Source organism: Enhydra lutris, unplaced genomic scaffold, assembly GCF_002288905.1.
Source record: "Enhydra lutris kenyoni isolate GAN:26980312 unplaced genomic scaffold, ASM228890v2 scaffoldscaffold24, whole genome shotgun sequence".
Classification (NCBI taxonomy): domain Eukaryota; kingdom Metazoa; phylum Chordata; class Mammalia; order Carnivora; family Mustelidae; genus Enhydra; species Enhydra lutris.
The window spans coordinates 2,168,239-2,183,923 of record NW_019154108.1 but is presented as its reverse complement, the minus strand read 5'-3'; the positions used below and the strand labels follow the sequence as shown (position 1 = coordinate 2,183,923).

At 35.8% G+C, this 15,685-nt stretch overlaps 1 protein-coding gene across 1 annotated transcript in view; it reads left to right on the top strand.

Moving 5' to 3' along the window:
• Positions 1–15,685, top strand: part of LOC111150717 (kinesin associated protein 3) — a 166,606-nt gene that overhangs the window by 93,327 nt on the left and 57,594 nt on the right. The window contains exons 12-15 of the mRNA XM_022508269.1: positions 9,447–9,555; positions 11,305–11,417; positions 11,939–12,104; positions 12,721–12,846. Of these exons, the coding sequence (XP_022363977.1) occupies positions 9,447–9,555; positions 11,305–11,417; positions 11,939–12,104; positions 12,721–12,846 (514 nt within the window). The remainder of the gene's footprint in view (positions 1–9,446; positions 9,556–11,304; positions 11,418–11,938; positions 12,105–12,720; positions 12,847–15,685) is intronic.

The window sequence follows — 15,685 nt, the reverse complement described above, 5'->3', positions numbered from 1 at the left end:
CGTTTTTCCTTTAAAAATTCCCTCTTAAGGGCGCCTGGGTGGCTCAGTGGGTTAAGCCTCTGCCTTCGGCTCAGGTCATGATCTCAGGGTCCTGGGATCGAGCCCCGTATCGGGCTCTCTGCTCCACGGGGAGCCTGCTTCCTCTTCTCTCTCTGCCTGCCTCTCTGCCTACTTGTGATCTGTCTGTCAAATAAATAAATAAAATCTTCCAAAAAAAAAAAATTCCCTCTTAAAAATAATTTGGGAGGGGCGCCTGGGTGGGTCACGGGTTAAGCCTCTGCCTTCCGCTCAGGTCATGGTCTCAGGGTCCTGGGATCAAGGTCTGCATCTTGCTCCCTGCTCAGTGGGGAGCCTGCTTCCCCCTCTCTCTCTGCCTACTTGTGATCTCTGTCTGTCAAATAAATAAATAAAATCTTTAAAAATAATAATAATAATTTGGGAGCACTTGGGTGGCTCAGTGGGTTAAGCCTCTGCCCTCAGCTCAGGTCATGATCTCAGGGTCCTGGGATGGAGCCTTGCATCTTGCTCCCTGCTCAGCAGGGAGCCTGCTTCCCCCATTCTCTCTGCCTGCTGCTCTGCCTACTTGTGGTCCTTTTCTGTTAAATAAAGGAATAAAACTGTAAACAATGAATTCTGGAACACTCAAAAAAAATTTTGAATTTGTGATAGGAAATTGGAAAGTACAGAGCAGTGTAAAAGTGAAAATAACTTTCTGTTATCCCAGGCCCAGAGATAATCATTTAATATTTTGGTACATTTCCTTCTGCATAGTTAAAAAAATAATATATTAAGATTATGTTATATGTAATTGTATATTACCTTATTTACTTAGTAGATCATAATGTATTCTCCCATGTCATTGAACAGTCATTGAACTGTCTTCAAAAATTATTTCTAATAGTTGTATAATATCCTATTACATAAATGTATCATAATTTAAAAATTGTTTAGTTTTTCCATTCTATCACATAAAAATAGTTGTAAGTAAACATGTGTAAACAAATGAAATAATGTGGAATATATAATATGTAAATGTTTATCCACATCTCTGATATTTTCTTTAAATTCCTAAAAGTAGAATTACAAAGTCAAAAGGTATGAACACTTGTGTACTTGACATATTACCTTTAAGAAGGCATGTTTGTATTTCCAACTAGCATTTCACTTTTTTCCTTTATTTCATTTTAATTCTGATATAGTTAATATAAAGTGTTACATCAGTTGTACAGTAGTAATTCGAAAACTCCATACATCATCCAGTGCTTATCACCACGAGGGCACTCCTTACCCCCCCCCACCTACTTCACCCATCCCCCCACCCTCCTGCCCTCTGATAACCATCAGTTTCTCTCTCTTTTCTTTTTTCTATGCTCATTTGTTTTGTTTCTTAAATTCCACATATGAGTGAGATCATATGGTATTTGTCTTTCTCTGACTGACTTATTTCATTTAGCATTATACTCTCAGGCTCTATCCATGTCATTGCAGATGGCCAGACTTCATTCTTTTTGATGACCTGTTAGTATTTTATCACACACATACACCTACACACACCTGCACACCGTTTCTTCTTTATCCATTCACCTGTTGATGGACACATGGGCAGTTGCCTAGTATTTCATGTTTAGCAGTACTGTGACTAATACCATTTCTCTTAAATTGGAATGTGTCTGTTTTTATTTTCATTTACATGAATATTAATGAGGTTGAACAGTTTTTATATGTTTATTATCCACATTATTTATAAATTATTAACTCATATCCTCTACCAGTTTTTCCATCAGCATATTATTATTTTTAGGATTAATAAATGAGATCTCAATATGGAATAACTATTTTAATTCTTTCTGATATTACAAATATTTCCTAACTTTGCACTTTCATTTTATTTATGCTCGATGATTTTAAATGGTTTGTGTTCTCTGATGGGAAAATGCTTTATCAAAATTCTTTTATCTTTGCAGTACCGTTCTTAAGAAAGATTTTGCTAAGACTCAGTTGCTTAATATATTTCATATGTTAGGTCTCTGTGCCTTGAAGGAGTTTAGTGATTTTTTACATGGATTATGTTGTAAGGGTGGAAATTCTATACATATTATACACATTTTATTCTTAGGGAATTTACATTCACAGAATCACTATTGTGCCATCAATCTTTATTAAAAGATTTTATTTATTTATTTATTTATTTGTCAGAGAGAGAGAGAGAGAGAGAGAGAGAGAGAGGGCTCACACACAAGCAGGTAGAGTAGCAGGCAGAGGCGGAGATAGAAGCAGGCTCCCCGACAAGCAAGGAGCCCGATGCGGGACTCGATCCCAGGACCCCGGGATCACGACCCGAGCCAAAGGCAGTGGCTTAACCGACTGAGCCACCCAGGCATCCCCCATCAATCTTTATTAAACTGAGCTCCACTAATTTAAATATCTGATGATTGGAACCCTTGTTGGACTGGTCTTTGATATTACATTGTTTTTTATAAAGTGGTTTTCTAAAACAAAAAGCAAATTGCAGGATATATAGTAAACAATAAAAATACCACTTTAAAAAAACACTTTAGAGGAAGATAAATAGTAAGTCACACTTACTAAAGTAGTTCCTCTTAAGATTCCTACTAGACAATTCCTTGTTAGTCTAATGTAAATTATTCAGTGTATATTATATGAAAGATAATATGTAGTAAAAAATAGACCATAATTTCACTTTTTATTCTAACTGCCCATCTTTTTATTCATTCCATTTTAGTGAGATGATTCTAGAATTGAATTTACTATTCCAGAATTTTATACTTTATCTACATGCAATTAAAAACTGATAAACTCTCAGGGTACCTGGGGGGCTAAGTCATTAAGGAGCTGCCTTTCCACTCAAATCTTGGTCCCAGGGTCCTCGGATAGAGTCCTACACTGGGCTCTCTGCTCAGAGGGAAGCCTGCTTCTGCCTCTCCCACTCCCCATGCTGTGTTCCCTCTCTCGTTGTCTCTCTGTCAAATAAATAAATAAAATCTTTAAACAAAAAAAAACTGATAAACTCTCAAGGGTAATTTCTTAGCTTTTTATGTCAGGAGGATGAACTAATTATGTTTATAGGAAATAGATATTCTTCAAAGAATATACAGTGTATCTTATCTAACAAGGCAAGGCTTCTTATAGAGATAACATATGTCAGACTGTAGCCAATGTAAAGTGTAATCAAACTCTTTGTCAAACAAGTTTTCAATAAAAGAGTAGCCATGTCAAAGGGAGATTACAGGTGATTTACTGCAGTCTCACTCCATATGTTCCAAGGGTTTCTGCTTTGCAGTTTCAAAGGGTGTTCCTTTTCCAATCCCATTTAGTGTCAGAACTCCATTGACTACAGGATATGAATTGGAAAGCAGCCAAAAAAGAATAATATTCTTGTCCAAATTGATGTTTTTATCTAGATTAGATTTTAAAGAAAATAACACTAAATTAAAAAGAAAGAAATGTAAAATAAAAAGGAACAGAAAACTTGTTTTGTTGAATCTTCAGTTTGGAATTATCCTCTTTTAGAATGTATAATTTCAAACATGAGACATAAAACTTTATTTTTAATAAAGAAGTGGAAATAAAAGCCTGTTTGGGTCATTTCTGCCACATTATTATTGCAATTGAAAAGTTTGTATGTAGAGAATTCTCCCATACCTTTTCATGAACAATATTCATGCATGTTTTCATGACATAATTTTATAACATCAAACATTTCTGCAGTGGGGGTTTTCAGAACATTTGTAAACTATATTTCATGAACAAAATCTCCCCACACTCATGTAGTAGTCAACATTCTGTATTATTTTTTAATAAAAATTCAACCCTGATAAGCATAGTGAGGTGATGGTACTAAATTACATCATAAACATCCTGAAGCTTTTTAGTGTGAGGCCATATTTTGAGAAACAAAGTGATACTCTTTAATATATTTGGTCCTAAAGTTGTATCCATCCTGTAACTTGTACTTATTAGGACTCAGTTTTGACATATTTAGGGAAAACTTGACATGACTTGATTGCCACCCAATGCCGAATTCATTATAGAATAAGAGAATCATGGAAAGGGAATCTGGGATTAAATTACAGTTTCCAAGCTTCCTTCCAAGTTAAAGAGATACTCCTTTCACAGGTAGTGGCTGCTCAAATTACGATTTTAAAACTAGTAAAGCTTTAAACTATTTGTTGAGACACCTGACTGACTCAGTCAGTAGGGTGTGTGACTCTTGATTTTCGGGTTGTGAGTTCAAGCCCCACATTGGGTGTGGAGGTTACTTAAAAATGAAGTCTTGGGGTCACCTGGGTGGCTCAGCCATTAAGCATCTGTTCAGGTCATGATCCCAGAGTCCTGGGATCAAGCCTCGCATCGGGCTCCCTGCTCTGTGGGAAGCCTTCTTCCCCTTCTCCCACTCCCTGTGCTTGTGTTCCCTCTCTCACTGTGTCTCTCTCTGTCAAATAAATAAATAAAATCTTTTTTTTTTTTTTTTTTTTTTTAATGAATTCTTGGGACACCCAGGTGGATCAGTTGGTTAAGCATCCAACTCTTGGTTTCAGCTCAGGCCATGATCTCACGGTCCTAGGACCAGCCCCACCTTGGGCTCCACACTCAGTGCTGAGTCTGCTTGAGGATTCTCTCTCTCCCTGTGCTCCTTCCTCTCTTATGCTCTCTCTCTCTCGGTCTCCCTCTCTCTAAAGTAAATAAATAAGTCTTTAAAAAGTAAAAATAAAGGGTTTTTTTTTTTTTAAATATTTATTTATTTATTTGAGAGAGGGAGTACAAGTTGGGGGGGAGAGGGAGAAATAGTCTCCCTTCTGAGCTGGGAGCCCAACATGGGGTACGATCAGGACCTCGGGACCATGACCTGAGCCAAACGCAGATGCTTAACTGACTGAGCCACCCAGGTGCCCCAAAAGAAAAGATCTTTAAAAAAATAAAAGAACAAACTATTTGTGACAGCAACTGATTAATCTGAATATTAAATAAAGCTGTATCTGAGGTTTAGATCTTAATGTAATACTTAACTTTGAAATTATGCACATTAATTTTTGTTTGGTAAGGACTGTCAAGTATTACAAATGATTTTCAAATGAAAGGCCTAAAATAACTTTGAAAGTAGGAAAGCAGTGGTTCAGTAGTCATCCATATTCATTTCAATGACCAAAAAAATGTGGAGTGTCATATTCTTTAATTACATTAGATATTTATATAAAGGAGCTTTATAAACCATAAAACACTATACAGAAGTAAGGTACTATTAGTAAAATATCATATCATTCACATTATTTTGGATCCATTCATATTGAGTTTAAATACTGCCTTTCTCATATATGTTTTTCTAAGATAGATGTATAATTGGAATTTTTGTAAATTATTTAACACTCAGAGTAGGTGATTATATGTTCAATATGCCTTATAATCTCTCCCAATATTATATTGCTTTTCTTCTTTTGTACTGTAGTGCCTCTAGTTATCCAGCATATTCTAATTTTTCCCTATTATGTTACCATTCTGTAAAATTTGGGGTCCAGGTCAAGTCTAACTTTTTATATGATCTTAATGGTCTCAGTGGGTGAATTGTTTCAGGTAAGCAAACTTGGGGATAACCAGGAGTTAATAGTTGTATTGTAATAATAGTTAAAGGTACACATTAACAGTTCATTGTTATTTAGACCTCTAAAATGCATGTTTTGTTTAAATAGGTGTAAATGCCATCCAGATGCATATAAAAATATTTATTGGTATTAGAAGGGCCAATCAAAGTACATGTTTAGGTAATGATGTCATGGTGTTATTTAGTATTTTACCTTAGAACAGTGTGTAGGAATCTTCCTGGGGATCCACATGTTTCCCACCACAGTTGTCCCGTTTGGCCCCTCTTTGATCTACATGCTTCTTTTTAGCTGAATGCTGGTAAACGTCCTTTCTGACAGCCCCCTTTGCTCCTGCTTGCCATTATCTACTGAAGTTCAGAAACCAGAGCATCACTTCAAACGGCAGAGTTAGGGAGTAGCCAGTCAGAAGAGATTCCTGTGGCATGCAAAGTTCTGCCATAATCATTCAAAGATGTTTGGGTGGGGGGATGGGGGCAGTAGAGGTGTATGTGAGTACAGAGAGCTGTGGGGGTTGGCCTCTGGTCACTGGTAAATAAGTGAAGTCAGGTGCCAGGGAGTCTAGACACCGTGATTTCAGTCGTGGGTCTTTGGTATCTGATACTCAATAGGGGACTAGTCTGATTGAACACTGTTGCCTCTTCATTGCACAGGCCAAAGCCCTTTCAGTGCCTTCCTGTTAAATTAGGAAAAGCTGACAATGGACATAGTTAAAACAAAACAAATCTAGTTTTAATATTTCCTAGTTGTCAGCAATTACAGTTACTTTTGAAGTGCCTGAGTAACAATCAAATTAGAGACATAATGTTGCTCATGGAGTTTGAACGAAACTATTATGTTTAAATATGAATGCTTTAATTAAAATTGAAATGTTTCTTTTTCCTATTATGAAAAGCTAATTCTATATCATGATACATTTCATTCACATTTAGTTCTAATTTCTCTTGATTTGACGAGGGTGGGGGATAGTTGGATAAGATTTCAAACTGTGCATTATTTTTTTAAAATCTAGTTTCTAATTACTTTGCCCTAGATTTAACATGAAAATTACCAAAAACAAAACCCCTCAGCTTCTAAACAGATCATCTCTAACCCCATTTGTAAGGGCAATTTTCATACTACAAGGTTAATTTCAAGTAAATAGCAACATATTTTGCTTTGATGTAGCAGATTTTTGTTATTGTAAAGAAATTTCTTGCATAAATAAAACTTTGGAAGAATCTATAGGAAGTTTTTAACTAGCGTATGAAAAACATACTAATTATATTAGAGGATTGTCACCTACATTTTTATTAATTTATAATTTACTTTTTTTTTTTAAGATTTTATTTATTTATTTGACAGAGAGAGCTCACAAGTAAACAGAGAGGCAGGCAGAGAGAGAGAGGAGGAAAGCAGGCTCCCTGCTGAGCAGAGAGCCTGATGTGGGGCTCGATCCCAAGACCCTGGGATCATGACCTGAGCCGAAAGCAGAGGCTTAACCCACTGAGCCACCCAGGTGCCCCTATAATTTACTTTTAATTGGTACTTAATATATAGATGGGTAGCAAAATCTGCTAAATGTATATCCAGTATATTAAGATTATTTTAGTTTTTCCATAGAATTTTTTTCATTCTGTAATATTATTAGTGTTAATAATTCTTTATATAAATAATCCATTAGTAGCAACATTTGTGGTTAAAGAGCTGTCCTCTGGGAAAACGGCATGATACATTGCCAACTATTCGCCTACTATAATGTTTTGTGGTGTTCAGCATATATATATATATGAGGATAGTTTTGTTAACATTATACCTATCTAGGTATTTTTCAGAGCAATTGTAAGTGGATCTGTGTTTTTATTTTATTTTTTTAAAAGATTGATTTATTGGGATGCCTGGGTGGCTCAGTCAGTTAAGCAGCTGCCTTCAGCTCAGGTCGTGATCCCAGCATCCTGGGATAGAGTCCCACATTGGGCTCCTTGCTCCGCAGGGAGCCTGCTCCTCCCTCTGTCCCTGCCTGCCACTCTGCCTGCCTGTGCTCTCTCTATCTCTCTGACAAATAAATAAATAAAATCTCAAAAAAAAAAAAAAAAAGATTGATTTATTTACTAGAAAGAGAGAGAGTTGGGGGGGCGGGGCAAAGGAAGGAGAGAAACTCAAGCAGGCTCTGCGCTGAGCACAGAGCTCGATATCACGACCCTGACATCAGGGCCTGAGCTGAGACCAAGAGTCAGACGCTTAAAGGACTGTGCCACCCAGGTGCTCCAGATTTGTGCTTTTAATTTTGGTTTCTAGTTGTTCATAGCTAGCATGTAGAAATGCAATTGATTTTTGTATGTTGACCATATATCCCTTCTGAAACTTGAAAGTTATCTGAAACTACATAGAAAATCATCAAAACAAGATTTTACAGAATAGGGTCTAACCAGACAACAAATAGTTATTATTCACTTACTGGATTCACAGAGGCATGTTGGTCGAAAAAGTTATGGCCCTGAGACATGACATAAGAAATTCTTAGGTAATAAATTGTAGGATTGACTTCCACATGTCTTAGCAATTTGACTTAGAGAAAAGTATCTTTACATAATATACACTAAGTTAATCTGATTTACCAATTACAGAAGACTAGCTTCTCATAAAGTTTTGTTCATTTCTTCTTTAATATCACGACTGTCTCTCATCATGACAAATACCGATTACTGACAGATGGCTTGGGTCACCTGCATTTTCCTAGATTTCTGTTCTTTTGTTTGCTGCTTTTCAGATCTACCCTCTCTTCCTCTTATCAGGATGGAGTCCTTTTCTCATTCTTGACCCATCCCAGAGGACTGGGTCCAGCCCACAGCTTCAGTCATCAGTCACATATGATGATGCCTAAATCTCCAGTGCAAACATATCTTCCAAACTCAGGGTTGCATTTATAACTTTTACTGAATATCTGCACCAGACTACTGCATAAGCAGCTTATTAAACGCAACATACTTAAAACCAGTATTACTATCTTCCCTTGACTTCCCTTTCCTTCTACTCTAGTTTCTCATGTTTGGAAAATGTTAGTGGTACCATCCATGTTGTTGCTCAGCACAGAAACATGGGAGTCATTTTTGACACTTCCTCTCCCTTAACCCCAATATCTAGTCAGTTATTAAATCCCATTTTGATTCTTGCTCCTAAAGATATCTCTAATCCAATCTTTTTTCTCTATCCCCACGGCCCCATCTATCACAAGTAGTCATCATCTTACCTGGACTTTTCCTCTTGTCTTCTAGATGGTTTTCCCACATTTTCTTATTCTATTTCAGCCTATTTTCCACACTGTCCAGATCATTTTGAAATACAAATCTTATCCTGACATTTTACTTATTTAGAAGCCTTTAATGGCTTCCCATTATCCTTTTAATGAAGCCCCACATCTTTAATACGTACTTCAACACCCTGCATGATCTGGCTTTTACCTTTATCTGTGAACAGTTTAACTCACTGCAACCATGCTTGGCCTTTTTTGTTCTTCCTTACCTTGTAACCTGTGCACGAGCTATTTCCTTTGCTCAGAATGCTCTACTTCTGTACAGTGTTTTAAATTCCTTAAATGCAAAGACTGTAGCTAATATTCCTCTTGTATTCTCCACTGTTACTTGGTAGTCTGTATTTAACTGAACATCTTGTAGTTCATTAACCATTAATTCACTCAATTAGTCGGTAGTGACAGCCTACCACTTCTGTGAGTTGAAATATAATTGTATTTTATTATTCCCAACATAAGATCCAAGATAATACATTGTAATAAAAGACTTCTAGTATTTTTGGTATTTTTTTGAATAAAATATTTCCTGTGCTTTTTGCTAGTTAATGAAGATGCTCTTTGAATGTTCAGATGAACGAATTGACTTGGAACTCATTTCCTTCTGCATTAATCTTGCTGCTAACAAAAGGAATGTTCAGCTTATCTGTGAAGGTTAGTGCCTTTGAGCTTCATAGATGACCGCCATCATATGGTGACTGGCAAATGACGGCAAAGAAATAATTAGGAATTAAGAATTATACTAGCTATGTAAATCCTATTTTTAAATAGCTGTAAAAATTTATAACTCTCATCTTTAAAGGTCACATGAATTCAGAATAAATACTCTTATGTCATGAGTAGAAACACCCTTTAGTAACATTTTATAAACCAGGGTTTAGTTATCCTTAATTGAAATTTGAATTTTGAAAACATTTCTAGGTGAAACAAAACTCTTTATTTGCAAAACAATCTGTTACAGTGTAAGATAATTCAGTAGAAAAATATGTATTAGGTATTTGTTTAGATAATAACTTTGTAAAGTAGCTTGTCATGCATTATGATATTTTGGAACCTGCTCAGTAGATTTTTCTTATTTGAAAAATATATATGTTTGTTTTAAAGCAAAAAAAAATGACAAATGAGTAAATAGGAAAAAATTAGAATCTTATTCTCATTATCCAGACATAATGATAGATTAATATTTTGGTATAATGCTTCTGTATATTATTATAATTATTATTATTATTATTATAAACATATAATGCATAATTTGTTTCAGGGGTATGGGTCTGTGTCCATATATTTTTAAAATGGGGTTTTTCTATCTATATATGGTGACAAAATTTTTTTTGTTAGTAATATCTTGAATCTTGTTCCATGTGATTAAATACTTTTATAAAACATAATTGCTTGTAGAGCTACATATTTCCCCCTTAGGACCGCCTTTGCTGTATCCCATAGGTTTTGGACTGAAGTGTCTTCATTCTCATTGGTTTCCATGAATTGTTTAAGTTCTTTTTTTATTTCCTGGTTGGTCCAAACATATAAGACATAATTGCTAATAGCTGCAAAATAATCTATTAAGGGATTTTCTAGAATTTAATCAGATATTTTAGATACTTAATTTGTTGCCACTTCTTTTCTGTAACAAACCATGCTGCTGTAATTTTTCTTTCTCTGAAACTGTTCAGATTTCCATTTTTATATTAAGATTCATTCCTAGAAATAAATGAAACAAGATAGGATCGGGAGGAAGACAAACCATAAGAGACTCTTAATTTCACAAAATAAACTGAGGATTGCCCGAGGGGGAAGGGGGTAAGGAACAGGTGATTGGGTTATGGACATTGGGGAAGGTATGTGCTATGGTGAGTGCTGTGAAGTGTGTAAACCTGGCAATTCACAGACCTGTACCCCTGGGACTAATAATATATGTTAATTTAAAAATTTAAATAATAATAAGAAGAAAGAAAAAAAAGATTCATTCCTAGAAGTACAAATTTTCTGGATCAAAAAGTATTTACATTTTTTAAATTTGTGGTGCCGATTCCACACACGAAAGCGCACATATATTTATGTGTAATTCTAGAACAGATAAAATTAATCTGTGTTTAAAAAGAAGAAAGAGAAGGAAAACAATAGGGGGAAGAGGAAAAGGAGAAGAGAAGCGATCACATTTGGGGAAGAGAATTGACTGAGAAGGGGCACTCTCTGGAGTGAATAGAAATATTCTATATCTTGATATGGGTATGAATTTCCCAGGGGCATAAATTTATCAAAATTAATTTGTTGTACACTTAAGATTCATGCATTTTACCGTGTGTAGATTGGGGGTTTTTTTGAGAATTATAAACAACAACAAAAAATCATTTAACTTAAATGAACCTTAATTCAAATAAAGGAGTTTCTGGTTTTTTGTAGGAAATGGGCTGAAGATGCTCATGAAGAGGGCTCTGAAGTTCAAGGATCCATTGCTGATGAAAATGATTAGGAATATTTCCCAACATGATGGACCAACTAAAAATTTATTTATTGTAAGTATAGTTTCTTTGTTTCTGTCTATTAAAATAACCTGGAAATTAAAGCTTTAAAGTGCTACATTTGGAAATAAAACTCTTACTGAGCTCTTATCAAATACTAACTCATAACCCAAGTTGCTCTTTTATCAACTTCTTGTAAGTTTAGCTTCTAGAAATCTCAATCTAAGTTTTAAAGTTGTTTTCGTTTTATGATCCCTACCCTTTACCCTTCCATCCTCACTCCAGTTTTCTTGCCTTTTAAACCTTTGGCTTCTGGGCCACCTGGCTGGCTTCATTTGGAAGAGCATGGAACTTTTATCTCAGGATTGTGAGTTTGAACCTCATGTTGGATGTAGAGATTACTAAAAATAAACAAACAACCCTTAAACCAATGGCTTGTATAGCAGTTTGGTTTAAGATTATTGAAATAAGAATCATGTTTGATACTTCTTTTTTTCTTCCTATGACTATATTATCAGATTGGCTTTTCTGCAGCAATCATATTATAAATGTGTATTAAATTCTGTTTTATTTAGGATTATGTTGGGGACCTTGCAGCCCAGATCTCTAATGATGAGGAAGAGGAGTTTGTGATTGAATGTTTGGGAACTCTTGCAAATTTGACCATTCCAGATTTAGACTGGGAATTGGTTCTTAAGGAGTACAAGTTAGTTCCATATCTCAAGGATAAACTAAAACCAGGTCTGTGCTAAGTATTTTCCTTTTGCATAATCATTAAGTTATTTCTTTCTGTTGTGGATAAGGCTGCTCAAGCAGTATTTTCTGACCAATATTATACTAGGTGGCGCGTTTTCTTCCTACACCTTGAGTTTCAGCTCAGTTTAGTTTCTTCTTCCCAGGGAGGTGGTCAGTAGGTCTCCTCTTATATTTATGTATTATTCTTCCTAACAATATGTTTTCTTAATATTAGTTTCCCTTCCCTATCCTGCTTATTTTTTTATCCTGTCTTTTTAAAATTACCAAATGCCATATATCTCTATATATGCATACAGCTGCACACAGAAAGTTCTTTGAGACATTCAAGTGAGTCTTCTATTTTCTCTGTTTACATCGTCCTTCATTTATATTTTCAGAGACGTATCTTCACTTCTCTACTGCCTTCCCCCAACACTTTGAACTGTCCTCATTGAGCTTAGAAATATGGGGAAGAGGACAAATTTATAAGCATGTTAAGTAAGGCTTCATAAGAACTGATATAGTAGCTTACAATATTTCTTCTGTGCATTCCAAGTTTTGGTAATATAAATGGATTTGGTCAGGACATTTCACTGAACTTTCTGTGGTTTGACTTGACTAGGTGCTGCAGAAGATGACCTTGTCTTAGAGGTGGTCATAATGATCGGAACTGTGTCTATGGATGACTCTTGTGCTGCGCTGCTAGCCAAATCTGGGATAATCCCTGCACTCATCGAATTGCTAAATGGTAAATTATAATTTATTTTATTTCATTTTTATGTTAATATATAAACAGGGTATTAGTTAACACTTTTAAATATAAAAGATCTGCAATCATGAAATACTAATATTCTATTTTATCTTCTTTCTGTTGAGCTTTGTGTTGATTGAATCAGATCTCCTGTGTTGTGCAAACCCTTTTTTTAATCAGGAAGGTTCATTTGGAAGCTCATTCAAAGCATCCTGTTCCCTCCTAAGTCCAATATTATCCTCTAAACTTTCTATAATGAAGAAAGTGTTCTCTATTTGTGCTCTCCAACACATGTGGCTGTCGAGTACTTGAAATGTGGCTATTGGGACTGAGAATCTGAATTTTGTATTTAATTTAATTAGCCACAGTGGCTATGGTTATAGTATTAGACAGTGAGGCCTGGATAGAGTTTTTACCTTACCTTTGTGGTGTTTTTAAGGGGCCAGGAGTCATTGTTTTCCACATGGTATACAAAATCTATCTGAATCTAATATTCTGTTACCGTCAAGTTCTCTAGAACCTTGTGTTAGTGTTCTTAGGCTGCTATAACAAAAAGACTGGGTGGCCTAAACAAAAATATATATTTTTTCTCAAAGTTCTGGAGGCTGGGAAGTCCAAGGTCAAAGTGCCAGCCAGTTTGGTTCCTCATAAGGCCTTTCTTCCTGGCTTCCAAAAGCCCATCTTCTTGATGTGTTATCACATCCCCCCAGGGCAGAGAGCACAAGCAAGAGAGTATAAGCACACACACAACACTCTGGTACCTCTTCTTATAAGGATACTAATTCTGTGGGGTCAGGACTCCACCCTTATGACCTCATTTGACCTTAATTACTTCCTTATAGACCTGTCTCCAAATTAAAGTCACATTTGAGGGGCGCCTGGGTGGCTCAGTGGGTTAAAGCCTCTGCCTTCGGCTCAGGTCATGATCCCAGGGTCCTGGGATCGAGCTCCGCATCGGGCTCTCTGCTCAGCAGAGAGCCTGCTTCCTCCTCTCTCTCTGCCTGCCTCTCTGCCTTCTTGTGATCTCTGTCTGTCAAATAAATAAATAAAATCTTTTAAAAAAATAAATAAATAAATAAAATAAAGTCACATTTGGGGTTAGGGCTTTAATACAGAAATTTTGCAAAGTATGGGAAGCCTAAAAAGACACTCTAATCTCAGTCTTTCCTGTACAGGTATAATATATGTGCATTTTGTATAATTTTAATAGACCTTTTTGAAGTATAACATACATAAAGAAAAATACAAAAATACAGCTTAATGATTTTCAAAATGAGCCATGCCCATGTTACTTCCACTCACGTAAGGAAATGAAACCTCACCATCACCCTGAAAGTCCCTCCTGTGTCACCTCCCAGTCCTTATCCAAATTGGTTTCTGTCCTCTCTTTTATTGTATATAGATTACTTCTGCCTGGCTTTGAACTTTATATAAATAGAATCCAGGTTTTTTGTCTTACACTATAATGTGAGATTCATCTGTGTTGTATGCAGAACTGTGTTTTTTCTCATTGCTGTATAAATATACCACTATTTATCCTTTCTACTCTTGGTAGACAATAGGGTTTTTTTGTTTTTTTGATAGGAGAAGGACTATTATAAATAATGTTTCTGTGGACATTCTTAAACCTTTCATTTGGTAAAGATGTGTATTTATTCCTATTAGACATATGCTTAGGAGTAGAATTGTTGGGGCATGGAGTCCCCATATGTTTGGCTTTGGTAAATAATGCCAGTAAGTTTTTCAAGGTAGTTGTGCCAATTTTCAGTCCCACCAGAAATGTGCTGAACTTCCAGTTCTTCTACATCACCCCCGTATCTGGACGTCATTGGTCTCTTTCATTGTGGCCTTCAGAGTGGCAGTTTTAATTTGCATTAATTTGCGTTAATTTGCATTTCCCTAATGACTTATAATTGAGTACCTGTTTGTATTTATTGGCCAGTTGTTATGGCTAATAAAGTTAAGTACCTATTTAAGTCTTTTGCCCACTACTCTCTTTAGAATTTTTAAAAATTTGATTTACAGATTCCTTAACATAATGCATTTTAATAGGTCACCTAGAGATAATACCTCCATAGTTGAAGTGTTCCTACATAAAGTATATATAAATGTCCTTTGGTCCACCCTTCTCACAGAGAGAAGGTTTCAAATTAGAAATAATTAAAAGAGAGGTAGTTGGGAGGTATGAGTGAAGATAGTGTAGTTGGCAGAGTGAGAATGAGGATTTTCTGATCAGCTGGAGAAAGTTGAAACAGATGACCTGTTCTGGAATCGCTGTTCCGCACTGACTATGGTTGAGAGAGCGGAGATATGTATGAAGCAGGTTGACAGAGCCAGCTCACAGTGTTTTATTTACCTTGTTTTAATGTTCTCTGCCATGAGGTTATCGTAAGCAGAGACTCTATACCTCTCTTTTTAAGAAATACATGGATTTCTGGGAATACAGTCCATGATACCTAAATACTGTGTGGTGATAGGTGGTGAGTACACTTACCGTGGTGAGCATTGAGTGATACGTAGAATTGTCGAATCACTGCTGTACACCTGAAACGAATAAAACATGTCAACTGTTCTTCTATAACAAAATAAAATAAAGAAATATATGGGTTTTCAAGATTAAAACCCTTGGGGTTAAGTGAGGAAACACTGTATACCAAGAGAATAATTAATGGAATTTTAGCCCAGGTAGTCTAGGAGAGTGGTACATTGGCAGGTATGTGAGGGAAATCCTTCAGACTTTTTTTTTTTTTTAATTTAATTTTTTTTTCAGTGTTCCAGAATTCATCGTTTATGTACCACACCCAGTGCACCAGGCAATACGTGCCTTCCGTACTAT